Source organism: Xenopus tropicalis, chromosome 3 (genome assembly GCF_000004195.4).
Source record: "Xenopus tropicalis strain Nigerian chromosome 3, UCB_Xtro_10.0, whole genome shotgun sequence".
Classification (NCBI taxonomy): Eukaryota; Metazoa; Chordata; class Amphibia; order Anura; family Pipidae; genus Xenopus; species Xenopus tropicalis.
In genome coordinates, this window is record NC_030679.2 from 101,151,294 (window position 1) to 101,178,537 (window position 27,244).

General features: G+C 34.5%; 1 protein-coding gene across 3 annotated transcripts in view; it reads right to left on the reverse strand.

The window, feature by feature from the left end:
* The window catches only part of unc13c (unc-13 homolog C), a 232,196-nt gene that overhangs the window by 132,598 nt on the left and 72,354 nt on the right, over window positions 1-27,244 (reverse strand). For all 3 annotated transcript variants that reach the window (XM_031899178.1, XM_031899177.1, XM_018092423.2), the window contains 5 exons: window positions 26,599-26,660; window positions 12,777-12,855; window positions 11,929-11,934; window positions 10,254-10,325; window positions 8,276-8,495 (listed from right to left, as the gene is read on the reverse strand). In XM_031899178.1, the coding sequence (XP_031755038.1) occupies window positions 8,276-8,495; window positions 10,254-10,325; window positions 11,929-11,934; window positions 12,777-12,824 (346 nt within the window). In that variant the 5' untranslated portion in view covers window positions 12,825-12,855; window positions 26,599-26,660. The remainder of the gene's footprint in view (window positions 1-8,275; window positions 8,496-10,253; window positions 10,326-11,928; window positions 11,935-12,776; window positions 12,856-26,598; window positions 26,661-27,244) is intronic.

Consider the following 27,244-nt stretch of genomic DNA (forward strand, 5'->3'; position numbering starts at 1 on the left):
TTATATCCACATACATAGCAGCACTTATTATCCTCCTATTCGTGTCTGTAAATTATGTTCCCACTTAGACTATAAGTTTTAAGGGGCAAGATGGGGGCCAGGATGGTGACTCATGGGGTAGCACTGCTGCCTTACATCTCTTAAACGTGTCCTGTCCTCCTGGGGGGGGTGGGAATGAGGCTGAGAAATCAATAGCCTTACAAAAAATCAAATGGGATGTATCTGTATCACTTTTCCAATAACAGGGGGCTATCTATCAAAACTCAGATTTGTGTAATTTTTGTATTACTTTTTTTTTTTTAATAAAAGTGAAAAAACTCAAAAAATTTAAGTTTTATCTCAAAAAACTAATTGCAGTAAAAAATTTGAATGTTGATAAATAACCCCTTAATTTAATTTCTAGTGCCTGCGCCTAATCTGGAACAATAATCAACACAATGTTAACACAAACACTTAGAATGGTGCAACCATTAATGAAAGAATAGTGCCAGTTTTTATTTTATTGCCTTAATTTAGAGAAAACAATAGCACAAGTAAACTAAGACATCTGCAGGTATCCCCAACTTCTGCTGATCAGTGCTTACTCTTTATGAAGCCTGCTTTAGACTTGTAGTTTAATTAAATATATAGATTATATATGGAGGGCACTGTAAAGGTCACCATACACTGTAAGATCCACTCATCTCACCTACAGGTGGGCGATATTGGGCTAATTTGATCTTTGGCCCCTGGGCAGATAAGCTGCTGAATTGGTCTAAAGGACCGTTATCGACAGCTAAAATCGGCCCCTGTATGGCCACCTTAAGACATTATTATTATTATTATTAACATTTATTTATAAAGCGCCAACATATTCTGCAGCGCTGTACAATAAGTGGGTTTCATACATTGGAATTTCTTCATCTAAAGGTGTTTGGTGGGGGCTTTTGTGTGGCATTTGATTTAACACTAATGCAGTTAGCACTTTTCTAAATAAAATATAAAGAAAACACAGAAGCACACAGATTTTATAAATGGAATTATACATTTGAGGGTCGGGCTTTGACTTCTCTCCTTGGTTCCACAAGATAAAATAGAAAATGTATCCTCTTAGGTTCTGCATCTGCACTTGTGTAATATAGCATCTATGTTAGTAAATGAGACCTATTTTTGGCTAAGCACTGAGTATAGTATAATATGATTGTGTTATCATGAAGCACTGTGTAGGGTACATAATAAAAAGTGTTTAATAAAGTAATTGTTTATGCAATTTATGCATTTCCCCAGGTTTTGCATAAAGATAGCCTCTTCTCACATACTGTCTAGCCTGTCAAATTTGTGACATACTTGGCTCATATATATAAACTGTCTGTGCAATAGCCAAGAATAGCTGCCAAGTTATTTTTCAATGGTATAGCCTTATGGCCAAGAGTAACCTCACTGGAGCTCATTACTTTATTATTACTGTAACTTTCTGCCAATTCAGAATATAAATCCAGCAGTCTATCCCTTCCAAGACTCTTCCAATAACAATAGATCCTCTTAAAGTGTGAGGTATTGGAAAGGAGACTTGGCATACACTGATAATCATTTCATAGAGGTTTCATTAGAGGTGTAATAAACACAGATGCAAAATACATCTCTGGGCGCAGAGCATCATAATGGCAACAAAACTTGACACGTTTCCATAGGAAAGTTCCACTTCAAGCAGACTATAGATTTTTAGTAATAAGACAGCTCACAATTCATTACAAAAATAGCTCTAAATAAAGGTTGGCATTACTTAACATAACTTATGGTTGATAAACCTCTTGACCACCAGTTAAATGCAATATGATGCAAACTCTATAACTCCAAGGTATATGTAAATCCCATCTCTAATCCTTCAAAATTAGATTCTGACCCTGACAGCTGGGGCATTGCCACAGGGACCACAGACTGACAGTGCAGTGAAGAGGTTTATTTCAAAATCTTGGAAGCATTTCAAAAATGAACCCATTACACCAACCCCAAACTCCTTTTTTGATTGAAAGCTCAGTCATAGGGTCTTTTACTGCCAACCTCTGTGACTACACCAAGTGGGATCTATGTACCTACTTATGGCATGGGGCTTTCAACAAAATCTTGTGATCTTGTCATGTGTTGCCATTAGTTATTATTTTCAGGCTCAGTTTAGGTAGAAACTTTCCATATATACAGTATATATATATGACTTTCAGGCAACCTGATATCCTTATTGCCCTTAGCTAGATAATGTGATTAGCTTCTTACTATGATGACAGGCATATTTTGAGCCATACTATTATTATTTGAGATATGTTTACTAATGATAAATAATTGCTTTTAAAAAAAATTATGTATTTCTTCTGGATGCAGCCATTATATTTTCCCGGAATGATACTGTACTTAACTGTATTGTCATCTAATATGATATCTCCCATAATTAGTACAAATGTCTATAAATAAGTCTCCCTGTGCATGTGTTTTGCGACCATTTCTGAAAGAATATAGCGACCTTGAACCCAGAGCCAAATAGTATGATTTAATAAAACTCTGCAGATATTGATGCTAGTAATGGTGGGTGGGTGGATTTGCTCATCAATATAAAGGAAAAAGGCAATATCTATACTTAATGGCCCAGAGACATATCAAATCTTCTCACTAAAATTGAAGACTACAACCCTACTAAACAGAAACCGGTGGAATGCACAATGGTGTTTATACAGATATAAAATCCTTTTGCTAATGTCCCAGCCACAGACAACTTTACAAGTCTATGGAACTCATTATGGCTGTATTTTCCTTTATTTTCTATGCAAGATAAAATATGCCACAATTTGTGCTTAAGCTCTAAAGCCCAGAGTGTAAATTTAAACAACTGTCTCTTTAGTAAAACACTTTGCCGGCTGCTTTCAAAGCTATTTTTTATTCCATGGCAGAGAGCGTAGCCCGATGGAAAGATACATACATATTTTTGTTTCTTTGTAGCTTTCACAGTGGATATGTGGTGATTTATCAGAGTTTCTGAGAATGGATAAAACTGTCTGCTAAGGATAAACAGTATATGTCAGGGGTTATTTCCTGCACCTGACAAGTATAACAACCTTGGAGCTGTTTAAATGGATCTGAAGATTGAAGGAGATTAAGAAGATTGGGGCAGTGTGAAGAGAAGCAGGTTGTGTGTTTCACAGGCTTTTTAGCTGCCACAATTTATAAAGTCAAACATTTTATTCATTAAAGTCAAGTACATTTATACATTTTTATGTGTATAAAGTAACAAAAAGAATGCTGTATATCTTAGCCTTTGTACACATGCTTAACCTAAGCCCCTTACTGTCCTCTAGATGATATTATACTGTATATGCATTATGGTGGCATCTTTTTTTTTTTCCTTTCTAAAGTTCGTTCAGGAGATTTTCCGAAACCCAGATGTAGAATGAAACACTAGACTTTCTAAAGTGATCATTAAAAAGAGTTCAATGTGATATCAATTCTAGATAAGAACATTTAATGCTTTCAGGAAAACAAAGATCACAATTAGGGATGGATTGAATACACTCTGGTGGGTTGCAAAATGTCAACACCATCTGGGCTGTCTGACAGTGTACCATATGATCCTGTAATGCAATCTGCATATATTCTGATCCTCTCTAAGGAATTTACAAAAAAATCCAATATAATCATTAAAAAAATGTCACCCAGCAATTAGATTGGTGAAAGTGTGAGCAGGCAGGGTCGGTAATAGAAGTTACAACAATTGCTCATGATCCTTCTTTAGATTTGCAATTTCTTGTGTTATTGATGTTTTAAGTGCTGTTTGGTAAATATTCACCTTAAGAGAATGTTAAATACTATATTCACTTTTAGTATGTTATGGATAGACACAATCTAAGCAACATTTCAACTGGCCGTTATTATTTATTCTGCATGGTTTCAAATTATTTATCATTTCCTTTCTGTTTTTTTCTGCCTTGCAACTGGGAACGCTATCTATCTGTTTGCTGGGGTCACAGATTGACTGTGGGGCTTTAATTGTATTATTATTTTTATTTGCGGATACTAATTTTTCTTTTCAGCCCCCCTCCTGTGGTCTTCCATTGCTGTACGTTTGCCAAGGTAATTAAGCCCAATTCCATCCACGAGATATGAAAAACTAGGGATGCACCAATTCCAAGATTCGATTTGGGATTCTGCCAAGATTCTGCCTTTTTCAGCAGGACTCAGATTTCGATAAATCCATGCCTTTGACTAAACTAAAGACAAATCCTTAAAATCATGTGACCTTTTGTAACTTTAACACGGAAGTTGTAAATTGTTCACTGCGTGCTTAGCACAAGGTTCTCTTCAATATCTCTTCATAACCCTTCATTGACCTATGGAAATTAGGATTCGGATTTGGTTCGGTATTTTGGCAAACTATTCAGAGTTCGGCCAGATTCTAAAACAGTGGAATCGGTGCATCCCTATTTTGCATTTATGGTGAACATCTACTTTAAGAGATGTGTATTTTTACTCTCTGTGCTACAGGTACGGGATCCGTTATCTGGAAACCCGTTATCCAACAAATTCCGAAATACGGAAAGGCCGTCTCCCATAGACTCTGTAATAATAAAACAGTACCTTGTACTTGATCCCAACTAAGATATAATTAATCCTTATTGAAGGCAAAACAATCCTATTGGGTTTATTTAATGTTTAAATAATCTTTTAAGAGACTTAAGGTATGGAGATCCAAATTACAGAAAGATCCCTTATCTGGAAAACTCCAGGTCCCGAGCATTCCAGATAATGGGTTCCATACCAGTACCACATATCTGCCCAGCATGTTAAAATTTTCAAGCATATTTATTTAAGTGCTGCAATAAAATAGCCTCTTTAAGTATGGAAATTAACTAAAACATTATAGAATTTGTCATTCAGTAAGCTCAAGATTCACACACATATATATATATATTCACTGACTCATTCACTTTGATCCTACAGCTCTTGTTTCTCTGCACCATAATTAAATTATGACTGTCACCCAGAGGATTCCAATAACAGTTTCTGCAGCTCTTATGGAAACAGATCTACTGTATGCTTTGTCCAACTGAAAGTTCACTCTTTTTTAAATTAGATTTGTATAGTCACAGCTGTTTCACATAATTTAAACATTAGCTTTTATATTTACACTGTTGTGTTGCGGAATAGATTTCTTTCAAGAACATTGATTTTGTGCCAAAGTTCACACTTATTAAATAAACCTGTAGAAAAGTTTGTATGTAAAACATTTGCAGGATGCATTTATGCTGAGAGAGGAACAAATGTTTTTTTTGGTGTAGATCAATACTCAACAAGTGTCTTATTCTTAATATTATACATATCATTACTTTAAGGGGGATTTATTAACCTTCAGATTTTTGTGGTTTTATATTCTTCTAAAACCACAACTTAACTTATCTCCATAAATTACATTTATCAAAAAATCCAAACTGAAAAAAGTTGCAAAAGAACCCCTTTTTTCAGTACAAAATCAGATACTCAGCAAAAGACCCGAACCAAAAAAATCGAGCAATAGTAAATGCCCCATTAAGTATAGCTATCCTCATTCTTATAAATTACCTCAATTTCACACTGCATATACACTGATTTTCTATGTATGTATTTATATAGCACCACAAATGTACACAGTGCTTTACAAGGCATATGCACAAACAAGGGTACAGTTATTAAAAATTAGACAGTGATAATGAATTAATTTATGTGTATGTGCTTAATACACAATTGGGATAAGGTCCCTGTCCCTAAGATCTTACAATCTAAAAAAAGAGAAGGACAAAAAAAATACAGGACTTAAAGCCCATAACATAGTACTATGGATGGCCTGGATACTTGAGAGGTGCTTAGTATTAGGCCAATATTCTAGTAAACAAGGTTGGGATGCTCCCCCAGATTCCCTCTATGCCCTTACTAACATACCCCTCCCCCATTTTTGCTCTAGAATGGCAAGATCTTTGTACCACGGTTGTACTTATTGCAAACTCTGTTCCCTTTATCTTTGTATTTTCTCTCTCTCTCGCTACTGTTCCCCTTTTAGAAAACCAATAAAGAGATATTTCAATAAAAAGAGAAGACAGACACAAACAAAAAGAGGTGAATAGGTTGGGGGAACTGCCAATGACTAGTTAAGTGCTTCTTCTAGAAAGTGATTTTTAAAGGAACAGTAACATCAAAAAATTAAAGTGTTTTAAAGTAATTAAAATATAATGTGCTGTTGCTCTGCAAAAAAACTGGTGTTTTTGCTACAGAAAAGCTACTATATAAATAAGCTGCTGTGTAGCCACGGGGGCAGCCATTCAAGCTGGAAAAAAGGAGAAAAGGCACAGGTTACATAGCAGATAACTAGTAGATAAGCCCCATATAATGGGGGTTTATCTGTTATCTGCTAAGTAACCTGTGCCTTTTCTCCTTTGAATGGCTGCCCCCATGGCTACACATCAGCTAACTTATATAAACTATAGTAGTCTTTCTGAGGCAAACACACCAGTTGTAGCAATGCAGGGAAACAGTACATTATATTGTTATTACTTTTATACACTTTTTTTGGTGTTACTGTTCCTTTAAGGAGTTTGAGAAAAGTACTAGTATGGGAGTTTTCCTGCTGCAAGGAGGTAGAGCATTCCATCGGCAAGGTGCAATCATGGAGAAAGGTTTTTGGCACAACTCAGCTTGTTTGGTTAACTGTATTGTGAAGAGATTTTTCTGCTCTTAGGGCCTGGGAGGCAGTGTATAGAGAAATGAGCGCAAGGGTAATACTGTCAGAGAAACTGAAGAATGTGATGAGGTCACAAAGAGAGAGAATGTAACGAAAGAAGAGATGAGGCCCTAAGAACCATTGGGGCACCCAAACAAAGAGATTAACAGGTTGTAAGGTCCTGCTAGGCTGAGGGCACATAGAGTGTTGGAGCGTATGAAAGGGAAAAGGTGTTTAATTTAGAGAAGCTTTAAAGTTTTAATGTCTATAGAGATAACTTGTGAAGTATACAAGCAATCATTAAATCTTTGCATCATAACTTAACAAATTATTATTGCAATTTCATTTTTTAAAATGTAAAATGATGGTAATCTGAGTTGCAACAAGAAAATAGATTGCCTATGCCAAAAGAAAAAAAAATGAGTTGCTCGAGTTAACATGGCATTCTTAGTGCCTTTATTTTAATAGGTTTTCTTTCCATTTCGCAAGATGAAATTGTGTTCTTTTTGAGACAAAGTAGAGAAATAGCTAATAACTCAAAGTAATAACACTTCTCATTTCTTTATTGATGCACTAAATGTGCATTTGTAAATAACACACTAAAGTCTAGCACAAGGGAAATTCATCTTCTCTTGTTTAAATAGTGGAATATTAGAAAAGCAGGCATGTAGAACGCCATTTACAAGCAATTACTATAATTCAATTCATGGGATTATGGCATGACATATGTTTATGCAATTAATGATAAAGTAATCACCAGCACACACCCAATGTAGGACATGCAGCCAGTCAATTACTCGTCTGCAGCTGTGGTGGCTCCAAAAGCAGGCAAAGGCATGGCAAGCTATTCAAATTATTGTCACATTAGATTGTAAGCTCCATGGGGCAACAATTGATGTGAATGATGAGCAATCTTTATAATAAAGATATTAAAATAAAGACTTAATTATCTAGCAAGCAGACGTGAAAATATTTATAATTCCATTGTTCTCCATTTGCTCTCTTTCCAGAGCAAATTTGTGAGTATAGTGCATAATCCATATATTGTAATACACTCAGGTACCATGTACCTTTATTATACAAAACAAACCCCAAAGGGTAGTCATACATTGATTTCCAGAAATCCAGAATGTGATGATGGAATGTAAATCAGGTTTCTATGTTTTGTGCAAACTTCAAAAAAAAGAATATACAAAAAATATTGCCTAGGGATACAATGTATCTACTGAGCTGCACTGCTTTTCAGTTTTTCACAATGAAACAAACATCCTTCCCTTCTTTTAATGAGATCTTTTCTGCAGACAAATAAATGGCATGATGCACTAGCAATCAGAATGTAATGCAATTTGAATAAAATTACAGTTTTCAGGAAATTAAAGCAAAAACCTAAACTGAAACCTTTTCATTTCATAGAGCCTGTGATTCTCCCTGCACTACATAGCATTTGATTAAAGGGTTGATATAAATACTAATACAACATCTACCTCATCATGTACAAGTGATTATATTAATACCTGTCTAAGAGATCATTACTTTTGCCTATAGTTGATGCAAGACACTTACTTTGTAAGCAGTCAGCATTCAGAAGGTCTTGACATTTCTCATGGCATTTGACTCCACACTCTGTGCATCTCATACCCTGCCTTGCAATGCCCCAAAGCAGGCCTTCACATTCATAGCAGTAGGTTGGCGTTGTTGCAGTCCAAACCTCAAAGTTGTGAGGTGTGGTCGAGGATATTGGATAGATCAGCGCTTGTAGTGTTTTTTTGAACACATGCATTTTCTGTTGAGTTAAATAAAAGACGGATTGTTATTCAATGTTCTCTGAGGACTTTTATGATACCAATGGTATTCTCTTTCAATATAGAAGGAAGTCTGTGCCGATGAGATACTTGTTTTAATGAAATGAGCTGGATAAATTAATCATGTCTTGAACCATTGGAAATTAACAGTAGAGATGAGCAAATTTTTTTTTGCCAGGCGTGGAATCTCTATGAAATTCCATATTTTGCCATTGCCTGTTTTTTTCACAAAACTACTGCGAAAATTCGCTGCAATGAAAAATTTCCTGAGAAAAAATGCGCTTTGACTGAAATGTATATGGAGTGAGAAAAAGGTTGTTTTCAGCAGTTTTGCGAATTTTCTGGAAGACCAAAACAGGACATATTTGCTCATCACTAATAGGAAGTAGTCACTAACTGGTCCACATATCAGTCATTTACTACTGCTCATAATTTGATAAAGAAAAATCTCACATTCTCTGTTTAGTTTCTTTGATTATGGACCCACTAAACAAATAAAAGCCAGCCCTTAAGCCTATTACTGTTGTACTCTGAATCATGACTGTAAATCACTGATACCCAGCTATGATATTAACCTGTTTACTATTATTATTATTTATATAGCTCCATCAATTTACACAGCGCTTTACAGAATATGTTATAAATTCCATTTCTCCATTTCAAAAGCAAATGGGTAAATTATGTACATATTCTATAAAGTATAGTGTAGGTTCCCTGATAAAGTCATTTCACCCATCAAACCCTGAAACAACATAACAAGCTTTGAAAAATAAAAAAAAAATAGACCAGTTGATGATTCTCACTAGTGCCTTGATGTGCAGTGGGTCAAACCAGAACTGTGTGGGCTGCACATCTATGTAGAAATCCAACTAATTAACTGCAGGGTGACCAGATGAATCAGAGGAATTTTGACAGATATTATACAAGTGAACCTTACATAGATGACCAACCTGCTTGCCAGATATCCATTGTTTAAGTAACTTAAATTTATATGTATACTGTATCTATGCTTGTAAGCATTCACTTTTAAATATGTGTGAACTGGCTTGACATTAATTAAAATCTAAGGTGGGTGTAAATTCACTTGTGAGTTTAGAATTTCCTCTCCATAAACTAATAATACTTTTAAAATAAAAAGAAGCAACACGTGCCTCATGAAGGGGAAACATACATCATTTTTTTTGTCCAAAAGTAGAATGATTTTTCAGTTGTTTGTCAACATTGCATTGCAAGTGTATTAGCAAGAACAAGTTTTTTAGGCAGTTTGCACTGCCTGGTCCTCCATTTCTTGCACACAGCCAAGTGCATTTCCGCTTATCAAAGATGTTACTGTAAACAGTAAATCAAGGGTCCCCAACCTTTCTTACACGTGAGACACAGTCTAATGTAAAAAGACTTGGAGAGCAACACAAGCATCATACAAGTTTATGGAGGTGCCAAATAAGGGCTAAGATTGGCTATTAGGCAGCCTCTATGCACACTATCGGCTTACAGGGGGCTTTATTTGGTAGAAAATCTTTTTTGTATTTAACCAAAACTTGCCACCAAGTCAGGAATTCAAAAATAACTACCTGGTTTGGGGGCACTGAGAGCAACATCCAAGGGGTTGGGGAGCAACATGTTGCTCACAGGCCACTGGTTGGGGATCACTGCAGTAAATCATATAGACATTTTCATCATTTTTTTCTTGCTTAGGATCAGTTCACTAATTTGAATATTTTTACAGGGAATGCACTTACCAACTCCTCATTGTTTACAAATGTCCGGATACCCATTGCTACTGATATCCCAGCTTTCCTTGCAGCCAGTGTCTGCAAGAAAATGCAAATGTAATATGAATGCAAACACACACAATAGTATATGACTTTTACATGGTATAGGTATAAAGGTTTAAAGGTATAGCGCATCTTCTTATTAGTCAAATGACAAAACAGTTGAGCTTTCCAGATAACCAGTGATTATCAACACAACACTGAATCTCTATCCCTCTCATTTGGGACCAGCTGAGCTGTGTTTGTAAAGTGCAAAGTCTGAAAGACAATGGCGAAAAGCAAACAAACAACAAAAAAAGAAACAGCTTGGGTGCAATACATTAGTAAAGATTAAAGAGATTCATAGTCTAAGCAGATGTTCATAATATTTGTAGTTTAGCCCTAGCAAATACTGAAAGGATAACATATTTTGCCATTAATAAACATGTTCAAATGAGTGTCATTTAGCCACTGTATTATCCATTGTGACTTTTACAAAACTTTTTAATAAACCAGTCTTTTCAACAGAAGGGGAAAAAACCCTAATATCCTGTAATAGCTAAGCCTCTTGGACAGATATTGGTCTCATACAAAATTCACAAAACCTTGACTAAAACAGGGGCGAGAGAGCAGATTTTATTAAAGCTACTATCTTAATTAGGAGGCTTAAAAAGGAGGAAAACAATCAACTGACCAGATTGTTTTAGAAAGTTGTACATTCATTCTAAATAATTCCACACAAAATGCATGGCTTGGAATAATGCATACACAGGAAAAAATATAAAGAATATTTATAAGCCATATCATTACTATAAAAGTAACAGAGATTAAACAGATGTTATAAAGGAGTTTATAGGGATATAAGGTTGCTGTTATCATAAGTGGTTTTCCAAGGAGGTTAAATAAATAGATAATTGAATATGGCCTTTAGTGCTTCAGCACAATGAATTGTGCAGGTTATGGTGTTTCTCCTACACTTACATACTCTTCATCAATACAGTGGTCAGTAAAGATATACAACACACAACTCATAAATTAAGATGCCAGAGCACTTTATATCTGATGCAGCTAGACTAAATCAATAGAAGATGACTGTATGTGTAGGCTTTTCCTAATTAGATATAAATATACTCATGCAGCTATGATTTTGTCATCAGGATCCTCTACTCCAGACCTATATGGTTTCGGGGATTACCCAACATAAATGACTTATTCTTTTTGAAGCTTATTTGGGGTAAATTAATTCTTTCCCGTGTTTGGGCATTTTATCACTACATGGACTTAATAGGAACAAAAAATCAATTAAAAAAAACAGGCTCTGAAGCAGGATACTATTCTTTGCAAGGAATTGTCTGCCTGTTTCCTTGGACTGACTGGACTACAACCTATGACAATTAAAAAGCCACAATTAAGATATTTCCGATATCATTTTGAATAGTCATTATCATGTACCACTCTGTATATGCAATTTACATACACATGCAATTTTATAAAGAGAGCTGCTTCTAGGCTGATTGCATTACAGTTATTGGAAGGAGACTCTGGGCTTTCTCTTATCTGTATTCTCTTAACCTAAGAGAGCATTTTTGCTTTTATCATAAAATATTAGCACCCAAGAAATTGCTATAAAAGTGAATGAAAAGGGGTAAAGAGAGACACTCACCATGGCCTGGAGTTAAGAGTTGGGATTACGATTTTTGGAGATTAAGAAGAAGAAGAAAATTTGAAAACAATGTTAGGTACATTAGTACAGTAGCATCCAATAAAACACAATCACAAATTCAAGATCTTTGCCAAGAAATATTTGTTTACCCATTAAAGGCAAAATGAAAAAGTAGTTCACATTTCTTTACATTTATTAACAGGTTCAGGTTGTCCCATAATATATGATCTGCTACATTAATGCAGTCAGAATGTGTAAAAAAAAGTCTCTCAAGGGATCTGACTGTACGATTCACTGCTCATATTCCTATCATATATTTATTTCTATGAAACACTGGCAACTTATGCTTATAGTGTATACACACTGCACGTATAAGCTGTGGAAGTAAAAGTAACTGTGGTGCGCCTGTGTGCCAGCAAGTGGGCGATTTCAACAGATTCTAGAAATGTATTTGATTAAATAAACAGCTATGATAAAATAGATTTTCAAAACATTTCATGACTGTAAAAATAACTTACAATCAATTTATCTAGCCTGAATCCCAGCAATATGCAATTCAATTTTTTATGTTGCTGCTGTATGAATGACTAGCAGAATGTGAGCGCTATCACATAAAAGAAGCGTATGCATATTTTAATGTGATTCAGGGATAAAAAACTAAGCTTAAACTTCCTGTTGATTTCCTTAGAATATTCTGAAGCTTAAATGCAGCATTACAGCAAGCACTTGCAATAACTGACTGTTTCAAGAAAATAGAAACAGTAAACAAAACTGCCCACAATTAAGTGGCTACACTAAAGATGTTGCAGAAAACATGCTTAGCAAACACTGTACAAAGTACAACTCACCACATCCCTGACAATGGGAATTGTTTTCTTCCTGCGTAGGTCAGGCATGCTGTCAATTCCATAAAGCCCACTTGCTGGCCTAAAAGACAGAAAAAGAAGAAATATAGATACAAACCTCAAATGTAGCATAACTTAAAAAAATACAGAATGACTAAGATAAACTACTGGATTCTTTACCTGGCATCTGTCCCTTTCAACTATATTGCCACAAGTCTATGAAGATTCTCATTCATCCAGGTCATGATATACAATATCTAGTAAAATTATGTCTAAACCAACTGGACTTTTCTGAGTTTATCTAAAACTATGTTAATATCTCAACACTGAAAAACTGAAATGAAAGTATAATGCAAAAGTTCTAAGAGAATCACTCCGTATAAGCTTACATAAATTAAAATGTGGGGGTTTAGATTTCCTTTTAGGCAGAGCGTCAGGCTGGGCAAGAAGGTGGACTTAGGAAGTGATATAGCTGCAAGGAAGAGGATGCTGAGGAAGAAATGTAGATAGTGAAATTAAAGGAGTTTAAGTTTATTAATGGAATCTTGTCTCTTAAAGTTACCAGGATCAAATTTATGCAGCCCCGGTAACCTTTGGGGTACAGCCATCTGAGACAAGTTAATCGTGCCAGGAGCACCTCTGGGTGAAGTTATACTACAGTAACCTGCAATCACTGGTCACACCTGTCAGTCTGGTAGGCAATGAGAATGAAACATTTTAGGGGTGGGCATCCCTTGGAAAGGGCTAAAAGGTGGACTATAAGGTGGTCAGCGCTTCAACGTTTGAGAGTACAGTGATAAAGTGATATGTTCACATATATTCTTTTGTTTGTAAAGATTTTTTAACATTCTAATAAGGCTATTTTTGGTCTACTTTTGAAATTCCATTTGGTGGTTTTTTTTTACTAGTTTGTGAGTGTCTTTGGCTGAAAATTAGGCCTGACAACTCTTCTGCTTCAGACAGAGTGAGTAACGGATGATGGCATAGGTATTTTCAGCCTTCCTACAAGTGTAAAAAGCTTATGTAGAAAGCACTGTAATAAGTACAGTCTCTACCCACCACATTATCACTAGAGAGGTTTATAACTAGAAATTGTATTTCTACAGATTTTATATGCACAAGTTAAACATTAAATAGATGTTTTAGAAAAGCGAATGACTGACAACTGTGCATGGCCTTACTGTAAATAACTTTCCATTCCTGACACTGATCCATGACCCCGATATCACTGTTACTTGTCAGTCTCACACACAGTTATTAAGCAAACAGCTTGTAAGTCACTACTATAAACTGCTGCTTCTTGTAGTCTGCTCACCTCAGTTGAATTGATAGAGGTCACACACAAGAGATATTCCATTTACAGTATATTGTTGCATAGCAAAGAGCCATTGTGCAGTGAGTGGTGCCAAGTATAAGAGATGCACCTTCTCTGCAGTTAAGCACAACTTGGCAGGTAGGAGCAACAGTTCAAGAGTCATGTCATATACAGCCTGCAGCTATATGAGGCATTTCACAGCAATTTCAATCCAAGTAATGCTTACTAAATATATAAGTATTTGGGAGGAAACACTGCTTGCTCATTTCTTACTTGTGTTTCTATGTGGCATGTTTATTTAAAAGTTTGGAGAGTGGTGCCTCATGATAATTGTTACCTTCCCTTAAATAAAAACAACAGTAAACATTTTTTACTAACATTTTGAAAAGAAAATTCAGATTCTGAACCTTTTGCCTTTGTTTTCTGTTTGGAAAATATTTGTTTTTGAGCACTTTTTCAATAATTGGCGACATTTTCTCCTGTGAAGTAATTTTGTTTTTAACCACTTTAATCAAATCTTTTTTTTTTAGAAAAAAGATTAAAAAAAGATAAAATGTTGCCTTCAGTTATATTGGTTTATTCAACCTTGGAGCAAGTGAGCACTTTTAGTCAAATTTAAAAAAGTCTTTGATGAAGAAAACTGGTGCATCTATGAAGGTTTACATCCCAAACTTGATTTTCACAAATAGGAAAGGCATATGAGGCACCACCTTTTGATCAGGGACTGCCAGGGAACAAAAGCCATCAAATGTTATTAAACCAACCCCCATGAAGTACGTGTATATCCTAGTTCTGCAATCCATTGAAACCTGAAACAGATTTATTAAACTTGAACTGAAGTTTTGCTAGCAATTTCACACTTTATTTACTGTCAGGAAATTTTTATAATGAATGGACACATTTATCAGACCAGATCAATTTGACAATTGTTCAAAATGGAATCAGCTGCTTTAAAGGGAAAAGACTTATGTAGAAATAGTGCATAAACACTGAACTTCCAAAAAATATATACAGTATGTATTATCTTCTTTACACAAATCTATTTAGCAAATTGAAAGGAAACCATGGCAGTCCATGTATAATTTATACTAACCATTTCCTAGCCCCCATGGGCCCACGGTGTAATGCAACTCCTCCCTCACCTTGTTTCATTGTGAAGTGATGGATTCTGGTATTTCAAGTCCCTTTGCTTTCCAGATAACCTGTGCACTACTCACTATGGAAAGCAGTGGGACTTGAATTGAATTCTTATAGGTCTCTGTGGCTCTCTGATTTTTTTTACAATCTTTAATTTTTGAGCAAGTTCAGGGCAATGTTTAAACAGTTTGCTATATTAATTGTCTGTAATTCATAATATATATATATATGTATATAATGTTGACTTGTATATATAATTAGATCACTTTGTATGAAGCATAAAGTCAGTAAAGATCTATTTATTCATCCATCCATTCATGCTCTATCTCTCTCTAGTTTTCTAGTTCTTTCATGTAGTTCAACCCAAAGGCCCCTTGTGACAATATCAGTTTAGCTTGTTCCAGATCCCTATAGCTAGGTGGGATGTGAACTAACTTCAAAGTCTAGCATCAACCACTGATTAGTTTTGTTCAGCATGACTCATTTGCCTTGAAGGCAAAGTAGCTGACAGTAATCTCCAATATGATAATGGGTTAAAGATGATCATATTCCCACTTGTTTTGTTTTCCACTGACTTCAAGCACACTTCTTAATTGAAAGATTTGTTTCTAAAAACATTTACATTATTTATTGCAAATTTCTACAGATATACATTTATGCCAAATGTCAAAAATGTTATTTTTGCTGCAAACACTTGCAACAAGCCTCCCTTACAGCTGAAAAATATACAACAGCTTTTGACAAAACACATTTTTTTTTGCAAAAATTCAAAAGGTTCAAAATGCCAAATTTTGGGACTAAAAGGAAAGCGTGTAGTTAAAGTGGGAAATATATTGCTTTTTAAATTGTAATATATTCTTTTCCAAATATGTTTTCTATTAACCATGTATTGTTTATTATATTATATGGGGCTAAATATATATGCAATATCTACTGTACATCTAAATTCTTCTCTAAGATTTATACAGTGATTCAACTGCTGATGTACACAAGCAGTTAATAGCACCAAGTGCTGATTTTCTTCTTATTCTTGGATACAAGGACAAGCAGAGAGTTCATGTTGCAAAATGAATTTAAAGCAATCGCTTTGTCTTTACATCACTCATTTTTATTTTGATAGCCAGTGACTTGAGGGACTTCAGCCTTTTTGCTACATCTGTATGGAGGTCAGAAGTGCTGTACAGAACAGCTGTTCGTGGATCCATGGCCATTAGAGATTAACAATTTTTTTTTTCCTGGTATGAATTCACAGAGAAAAAACACCCATTGACAACAGACATTTGAGTTAAAAAAAACAGACATTGAGTTTAAAAAAAAAAACTAGAAACACGAAAAAAAAAATCAAACTCGAACACTAATAAATCACCCCTAGTGATGAGCAAATCTGTCGCGTTTTGCTTCACTGAAAAATTCGCAAAACAACAGGAAAATTCGAGAAACACCAAAAATTCTGTGAAACGCGTTTGGCGCACAGTTTTTTTTGCCCGTGTCTTTTTTTGCCATGACGGCCCCTATTTTGACATGACAGCACCCAATTTGATGCAGCTGCACACAAATTGACGCACAAAAGTTCACGTAAGTTTGGCGAAACAATTTGCCAATAGCGAAATTCGGAAATTCGCTGCAAAACCATGCCTGACAAAGAGCACTATTAAAAAATCGAAGAGGTAATGTGTCATTACCTTGGGTGAAAGTCCAAGAGTTCAAATAAGTGCAAACTTAGATGCTTTTGACTGAGCTTTTGAATAACTAGCCACAAGATAAAGAGTGCAGCTCTGTTCCACATGGAGCTCTCTATCTTCTATATATGAATGAATTGTAGACTGTTGGGCATCTACTAGAATATATAGTAACACACAATGCAAATATGCTTGATGCATTTTAAACTTAAAATAACATTTTAAAAATAAAACATATCATGTTTAGTTATACACAGCCAACTTAGTTACCTGACAATAGGGACAGAATTGTATAGATCAAAATTCGCATTTGACCTGAGCATTGTGCCATGACATATACTCAGATAGCTGGATGATCTTTGTTTATACATATATAAACACAATACAATCTGAATTTAAGTATCACTTGCCATCATTCAAATTCTCAAAGGATATCCATGTACCTTATTATCTGTGTCAAATATATACACTACACACAGCTATTGAGAGATTTATGCACCTCTGCTAAAAGCTTTTTCTGATACTTCTGTGTAAAAGCTTTAGTAATCGTTCAGATATTAACAACATTTTCTACTCATGAAATGTAAAGCTTTTTATTTCATAAGGGATATGATTTTCATAAGGGAAAATAGTGCATTAATATATGTACAGTATTTGTAAAAAACTTATAGAGTAAATATATAATTTGTTGTTTTGTAAAAAGCATTGCCTTCCTTATTCAGGTAAGCACTTTACAATAAAAGCTTCAGGCATGTGTAACAGTTAGAAGCAATATGTGCTAAGTATTAGAATATTTATGGCCCAAATGTGAGTTTCCAGCAAATACATGACATTCAAAATAGACAAACAGATGTTTATCAGGATTACGACAAGACATTCCTTTCTCAAAGCCTATCAATAGTGATGAGCAAATCTGTCCCGTTTTAGCGAAAGCGAAAAATCCACAAAATGTGCTTGTCGACCAAATTTTCTGTTGCATGCGTCTTTTTTTGCCGTGACTGTGGCTATTTTGATGCGGCCACAATTTATTTGGTCCTGTAATCGTACTGTAAGTCCATTTTAACCCCTGGCAAATTTCTATATGCCAGTCTTCACTGCTATTACACTGATATGGCTTTTTGCCCAACATTTTATATTGTCCAAAAAATTGAGTAAGTTAATGTATTGCCTTTCTATTGTTAATTTTCATTGTTCTTTTACATGTCTGCAACATAGTAATAAATCAAAAAAGGGATTGGGAATTCTTTTGGTACAGTGTATGACAAGAGGAAGTAGATCACATTTTTATTGCCTTGTTTCTTTAATCCTAATTAGACCATGTTGAGACATTTACAAACACCTGGGAATAACAGGGCAAGCTAAAAAAGCAATTTTGGTTTAAGCATGTTTTTAGTACTTTGTCTACTGATTGGTACTATTTACTTCTTTACATCCCCCAGGGCTGTTGCTGAACCAATAAATAAGCAACCTCTTTGTCTAAAGTGTAAAATAATAAAATAGGATTTGAGAAGATGAACACAGCAAGGTTTATGGTACATCCAAATGTACAGTGCAACCAGCAGTTAACAACAAAACAAAAAACCCAAAACATCACACCCACACATTTGTTTATAGCACAGTATGTTCATATGTTTTTGTTTTTTGTCGCATTTTCATTTTCCTTTATTTATATACAATTCATAAGAAATTCAAAGATGAATAAATGAATTTGTTATGTACCCTCTTGGCTTTTGATAAAACACATCTAGCTATTTAAAAAATACATGAGCATGTGCTATTATTGAATTTCATTGAAGGGCAAGTCCAAATACCATACAACTGTGCAGTCTCAAGGACTAGATCTCTGAACTACAGTATGTATGTCATTCTATTTCTACAGACAATGTTCTGATCCTTCCCACCCATTTTCTCATGTATGCAATGCCAGCCTGTGCTGTATATATACACAGACTTCCAGACTTCAGATACAGGTACATTTTGGGGAAAGTGCAAAACACATAGTACTTTTTGTTTGCATTTTGTATCCTGCATTCCCACAGTGAGAATATTACTCATTATAGATAAATACTTCATTCTTTGGGTTCTTTTCTTAAACCCAAATGACTGCATCATAAAAGTTGCAACTTGGTGGTAATTCATTGTGATGCTCTTTTGAATAGTTTATGAGCTACTGCAGTAAGAATTCAGCTTTACACAGTAGGTAGTTTTAAACAGTGCCTGAACCTTGCAGAAGCCAAACTCCAAATAATTCCCTCTGCAATATTCTTCTTTTTAACTGTATCTGTGGTGTTTTCCACTTTTTAGCTTCATCACTTAAAAATATAAATACATTTGCTCATAAATTATATATGAGCCAGTATTCATTTTTTTTGTAATAAAGTTTTACAGCTCAACTGTGCCCTGAACCAGAGGAATTATTGTTACACAGCCAAAGAAAACAGACACAAAATAAGCGTCACAAAAACTTACCATAACAAAATAATATTAAACTGGTTCTAAACAAGTAGATTAGATGCATCCAAAGGTATGCCAACAAACTGCTAGTCATATCCATTAACACTACAAATGTCCGCATTTATACATGAGACATACAGTAGTCCTATCCTGGAAAAATGTGCAAATTGTGCCACATTGATACTATATTACAACAAAACCACACCCTGTGACATTTATGATGTTTAATTCATGAGTAAAATGAGTCATTTAATATTCCATTATGGTCACACTGTATTTTCTCATGAGCTGTGCAAAGGGCACACAGTACACACATCAAGAATTATTAATTTCTCTTGGAAGAAGTATTAGGCAGTGTGCCCCTGATTTCAAATGTCGCATCCACAAATTAAACAATATGGTGATTTTTAGTCCACTGCGCTAAGCAACACCTAATAAATTAATCAAAAAAAGTATTGATATATTTTTGGATTTTCTGAAAAAAAAAATTCTGGAAAAATTTGTCTTAACCTAAGTCAGACTAAGACAAGTCCTTCATCAAGGAAATGGGGAGAGGGTGACTGGTGCCTAACTAACTGAATATGTGCATGAGGATGCCCAGATCAAACAGCGATTTATTGTTGCATACAAATTAACATAACCGATATTTAAGTTGGCTATACATGGGCAATTTTATTCTGCCAAATTGTCTCCTTCAGAGTCTGCTACTTCTCTGTCCATGTGTGGGCCCCTTCTGAGGCCTCCTCAATAGACACCTTCACATCGCCCACATTGGTGCATTGTTGTGGCCCCTGTTGAGGCCTCTGTTATCATTAGGAATGCAGGGAATCCAGTATTCAGTTCGGGATTTGGCCAAGATTTGGTCTTTTTCAGCAGGAACCGAATCCATGCCTCTGGCCGAACCATATCCAAATCTTTAAAATGTGACTTTTTGTCACTTAATTGCAGTTGAAAATTTTTCACCATATGCAAATTAGGATTTGGATTGGTTCGGTATTCGCCCAAATCTTTTGCAAAGGATTCGAGGTTCGGCTGAATTCTAAAATAGTGGAGTCGGTGCATGTCTAGTTATGGTTTGATTATTGGCCTGGGGACCAAATGATCAGATCAGCCCAATTATTTGGTATATAAAAATAATTAGGCAAATATTCACCTATTTGGTGAGGTCACAAAATGAGAAGATTTAGATGTGTATGCCCAGCTTTATAGCCATAGCACAATAAAACTCAGAAGATAGCAGTTATTAATGTTCTACTATAAAATATTCATATTTGTGGAAACTAAATATGAATTTGTGGACTGTATATATATATATATTTATTGCCTACAATTGGCATTTTAGATATAGTATTGTATTATTTATTAGATTAGGGTTAAGAGCTACTTTTACAGCAATGAAATATTAAGGTGACTGTCAATAAATCTGAGCAACAGGTTCTGTTGTGGATTTCTAAGAAACTCCTTTGGGCTATTATTTCAAGATAAAAAAGGAGGGCATTGATAGGCTGCAAACATTTAAGTGAACACTATAAAATACACAATTTCTAGAAAAAAAGATTTTTTCTTATACGGTGGATTTTCAGTGGATTTATTAATATGCATGGAAAAGAACCTACAGTAGTGTTGGAAACATATAGTCTCAAAAAAGAAATCAGAGATCAGATTTGCTGTCATATCTGATGATTAATGCCATAGCAGCAGAGATAAAACATGTATACATGTTTTTGTCATTCATTTTGAAGACATGGATGCAAGAAAAATAGGAGCTCTGCTCATAAATAATAGCCCTTTAAAGAAACTTAGGAAGATGAAGTGATGTGATACTACACTGCACCACACCAAGCCCTATGAATCAATGAATTGTGAAGGTACATTTGTGGGATATACATTAGCAATACAGAGGGTTGCATCAAACAGAAATGAAATAAGGTCAAGGCAAGACAGCTGGTCCCATCAGGGAATAGAAGATGAGAGTTCTTTGTAGTGCTTTAATGTCTAGGAACACTACTGACTAAAAAAGAAGAGCATGCTTTTGTATGAGTACATACTATACATCAGGTCCCAAGAGATATATACTGAACTTGAAAACAGGAGATAGTAAAAAAAAAAGTATAGTAAATCTATGCTTTACACAAAGCTTTGTAGTTCAGGACAATTACAAGGACTCAGAAATGGATTCATTAATATTAGGGTACAACCTGATCATATATTTAAATATTTAAGGTATACAGGTATGGGATTTGTTTTCTGGAAACCTGTTATCCAGAAATCTCTGAATAATAGAAAGGCTAACTCCCACAGACTCCATTATAAAAAAATAAATCACATTTTTAAAAACATTTTTCATTTTTCTCTGTACTTGATCCCAACTAAGGTAAAATGAATCCTTACTGAGGCAAAAAAAGCCTATTTTTTTAGTAGGCCTTAGGTATGGAGAGCCAAATTACTGAAAGACCCCTTATCCGGAAGGTCCCAAGGATTCTGGAAAACAGGTCCCATACCTGTTTTTGTTTTATGTCATTATAGAAAGAGGTAAATATATGTTATAAAAAATATAAACACAAAAATTAATTTAAATACAAACTGACATCATTTTCTATATTAGATCTACTCTTCTCGTATATTTGATGTAATGTTGTTTGCATATTATTTATACAACTGGGGGCTTTGTTACCCAGGAGGATCTGTGGTAGCCCATACCAATAGGAAACAATGGTGAGAGAATGAGGGAACATTGCGATCCCTAATATTTTTGATGCAACTTTAACATATACGCTATTCTATACCAATTCTTGACATTACTTGTTATTTCCATAGGATTTTATGAATTTTATCTTACTGTCAACAAAAGGGGATTAAGTCATCCTTGTCTAAATGATTTAAACATGATTTATGCATCTAATACATTTTAGCAATATTTTTAGTATTTTTAAAAAAAAAAAAAAAAGCTGTAGATAGTTTGCTGTAGTAGCTAAAGTAAAATATATAGGAAAATCAGCAAAAAATAAATAGATAAATCAATTGCAGTTATTTATAGAGAACAAATCACTAGATTATAGAATATATGTTACTTGTATTAAACATATTACACATTACTGAACAAAAACTGTATAGTTAAATTAATCAACATCTACAAATTAACACTACAAATGGATAGTTATTAGTAAATCTGGATGAAAGAGTTTCCCCTTTATAGAGCCAGCTGGGGAAATAGTGTTTATTAGCACGAGTAAATCTAAAAAAGAACATACATATTGTCAGTGAATATTTGAAGCAGATAGCTTCTGTTTATACAGGTTAGGCCTGTATTTATCTTAAATGTCATCTTAGCCAGAAGAGGTTTTTTCCTAAGCTGTTTTCTATATGAGTCTAAATTCATAATCCATTTCTGTTAAAAACTCCATCAACTCTTAAAATATCAAATAAAGGTTTTTAGGATCATTCACTAGAATGCTTCAGTGGTTGTTTTATTTTGTGTTGTCACAGTTACAAAAATGATATTCTCTACAACAAATGTAGCTGCAGAAATACCAAATGCAATCATAAATGAGAATATGTAGTACTTGTGTGTAAAAGATTTCATCGTTGAAAAAATGCATCATGGAAAAAATATCATTAAACTAAATGACAGGTAGCACTGTTGGCTTAGGGCATTTCTGCACCAGTGGAATCAGGCAGAGAAAACACCAAGTGTCATAGTAGCTAGAGGCAGGATATTCTTTTTTAGTACACACACAGTGAATTTTCGTAGGGAAATGCTTAAGTATGTATTCATGTTAAAATCTGCTCCATGGAGCTTAACTGGCTATTCTCTGTCTGTGTATCAATGCAGGTGAAGAAAAAGCTTTGGGCCCGATTTAAGATTATTTGGGACTTTAAGCTTGAACTCACCCTGGGCTTGGGGTAGAAAAAGCATTTCCAAAAGACTATTTCCACAATTTTTCCTTGAACGGTCTTTTATAATGAAGAATAACTTTACCAAATTTTAGGTGTTTAATGTTCCTGTTTATCAGTCACCATAGAATTTGTGAACTTCCTAATTAGAGATACTGAGAATCATTTAACAATTCACTCACTTCTTGTAGTGCTCTTGTTGTATGCAACAGAAAAGTAGAAAATAATGTTGTAAAAATTAGAAAAAAGTTTAGAAAAAAAAGAAAATTGACGCTGATTTAGATTACATTAGATTAGATACAAACATATTTCATTGTTACAACTAAAAAAATAGTCATGGGCATTTATAGATAAAGAAGGTTATTACCACCATTCTCCATGGGATGATTTTTACACATTTCTGTAAGTGGAAAGTTAAAAAGACTATTGGAACCTGTCATCTAATCTAGTTAAACCTCAAAATTTATTTGGGCAGAGGAGTAAAAATAGGTCTTCTTGGCTGTTCGGCTTGACTGGATCTGTTCTTGGCTGTGTCTTATATTTAGGGACAGATTTATCAAAATATGAGATTTTTTTGTGATTTGAAAAAAAGAGCAAAAACACAAACATTAAAATACTTAAGAATATTTTTAGAAAACTTGACTTCATGTCCCCCCCAGGTTACTCTATTGTTACACCACTGTGCCTGACTCACTGAGATTGAAAGTTTAAATCAGTGTAAATGAATTCTGGAGCTAATTCAGCATTTGTGGCAAACAATTTGAGAACCTTGCTGCAAATGATAATATCTACTGATACAGGTATCGGACCCCTTATCCGGAAACCCATTATCCAGAAAGCTCCGAATTACGGAAAGCCCGTCTCCCATAGACTCCATTATAAGCAAATAATTCAGAATTTTAAAACTGATTTCCTTTTTTTATGTAGAAATAAAACAGAACCTTGTAATTGATCCAAACTAAGATATAAATAATCCTTATTGGATGCAAAACAATCCTATTGGGTTTAATTAATGTTTTATTGATTTTTTAGTAGACTTAAGGTATGGAGATCCAAATTATGGAAAGACCCCTTATCCGGAATACCCTTGGTCCCGTGCATTCTGGATAATGGGTCCTATACCTGTACCATGTAATTACTCTGAACACCAAGGGGCAGATTAGTTAACATTCAAATTCAACTTTCTTTCAGGATATTTGACTTTTTTTTTTACATTTGAATTCAAGAAACTCAAATGTTTTATGTTTCATTTAGTTCATGTCGAATTCAATTGCAGTTGTACTGGCACAATTCAATATATTTTTCAATTTACTCAGTTTACTTCAGTTTATTTCACAATCTCAGTTTTTGAGATTTATTTGAGATTTTACAGACTCATTAAAAATTACAGATAGAGTGTGATTTTGCTGGATTAGACTTTCCCCGTTTTTACATGATTAAAATTCAATTTTTGATAATTATGCATCATAGAACACTCTTGTGAAACATTTCAAGTATCCCTGGAAATGAGACTTTGACTTGTAAACATGCACCATTCTTACAGAAAAATACAGACCCCCCCAACCCCTCCAACAGTTGCAGTTTAGAGGTCTAGGCATTTAGGGCTATGGTATTAGTTAAAAAAATCTTCCCTATAACAAATATAGCATAAAATATAAAATTCCATAAAATGTAAACTTTATGATTTATATACTAAAAGGTGTGTGTGGGGGTGATACAGTGAAGGAAAGACAAAGATAAGGACCAGTGCATAACCAGCATCTCTGAATTGGGAATCCTACGCATTACCCACACTATGAAGTGATGCAGAAAACCATTTTTATTGATTCAGTAAGTCTCCTATAGACAAGGAATGTTTTAAAATGAACTCTTTGCTTGTTATTTTTCATAAACCTACTGAACTGGAAGGATGTAACATAGCTAAAAACCCTATAGGAAAGAAAGGTGATTGCTAAAAGCAGTAGACTTTTTTCTCACTCCTACTGTGCATTTTTTTTCCACACAATTTTTTGGGGCACTTTCATGAAAAATTTTGCGGATTGCAAGATGCAGAATTTCACTGCAAACCCATGTCTGGCAAAACTTACTATTTGTAGTCATAACTGTTATTAGTAATTCCAGGATAGGTATTGTACACTATATATGTTTTCCCTGTTATTTTGTCTTGCCTTTCCCTCTTGCCTTCTTTTATTCCTGTATGCGTTAAATTAGTCTTTAACTCAAATACCATAGAAAAGGAGCCTACATTGTTCATACCCCATTGTTAAAACTCTCCCAACAAATAAACAAATGACGTTACATTCTAATCTAAATGAACAGGTGCTATATTAGAAAACATCTTCACTTCAGGCTGTGACATGTTATACTTCTGACAGTTTCATAAAAATAATGCAAATTTTCTTCAGGAGTATTCTTGACAAGACAGCTTGATTGACATGTTTTCTTCAAGATCAAGCTTATTTGTAGAGGCTCAAGTTTAATTTTCATCTGAATGCTAAATTAAACCTTGTATAGTTTAGGTAAAACTTTTATTGGATTCGTAATTCTACTTACAAAGCAGTTTTAGCAAATTTCCAACAATATTTATACCTCTTGATACCATTATTTGTAAAGCATTAAAAAATGCAAGGGTGCCATTTTCTTTCAAAAAGGTGACAGACTGTAAGCACAATTGCCTTCGAAATAGGTTTGTATTTTACATTTTTGTTACATAGACAATGTACACCATGTAAATGTTGACAATTTTGAATTTTGTAATAATTTTAGTTCCAGGCTGGACTCATTAGCATCAACAATACATAACATAAAAAAAATTCTGTGGCAATAAACTCACTAATGCAGGCATATTAAAGAGACTGCTAGCTAGACTCCAATACTCAATATGGAGAAGTAAAATTCATTATGCAAACCAAGTGTAAATGCTCAATATTCAGACAGAATACAACAAACAATTACAAGTTGCTGTTAACACAATATTAGATTATTAAAGAAATAAAAGCCAACATCATCTATGCATGCACCTGGTTTTGCTGGCCTCAGTACAGTCACTGCTAGTCAAATAATCCACTTCATATAAATAAGTTACAACCAATTATTGTTGTAGTCCAAAACTCATATTTAACACAACTGCCAATCAGATTTGATTTTGAACGCAGAGCTCTCCCACAGTAGATCAAAATCTTTAGATCTTGCTGCACCACACTGACAAGGGTATCTCCTACCAAAGGCCATTACACAACATAAACTATTGTGTTTCTGGCACAGTTCAAGACTCCTAAGCCTAAATTCCTAATTTTTCTGTTCATCAACAATATTGGGTAAAAAATAACATCAAATCATCACTCACCCTCCATACGTCTGGATTTCATAGAGTTTGGAGGCATCCAAGGAGTTTCCAATGATTCTTGCCTTTTGGGGAAAGGAAGGGGGAAGGAGATAATATTTTCATTTGAATACTTTATATTTTGATTTTTAAAGAAATTCACCATACACAGAACACCTAACATGATAAATGTTAAGCAGGGTCAGCTCCATGTGAATGACTGGTATCTGAATTACCATCAAGAATGTAATGAAAAAGTGACACCACAAATGTGTGACACAAAAACATTGTACAAGTTAGAAAAGTAAGAAGTGCCCTGCCATAAAGCTTATCCATCAGGAGAGGGAAACAGCTTACAAGCTCTCTGGAAGATATAACTATAAGTGTGCCTACACATAGGTGGATAGTTTCCAAAACCAAACAAGCATATAAAAAATAAAAATATATGGGACAAAACATTGAATCTGTGATGATGATGATGATGATGATGATGATGATGATGATTACTTCACAGCAATATATGTTGATTTTACATAGGATATACTTAAGTATGTTTCTGTTAAAGTGACTCTGATTAACAATGCATCACATTTGGTGTTCTTTTTGGACAGCAAAACAATGGGAAGCCAGGGGGCACATGCAATATTTCACAAAATGAAGGAACCAAACA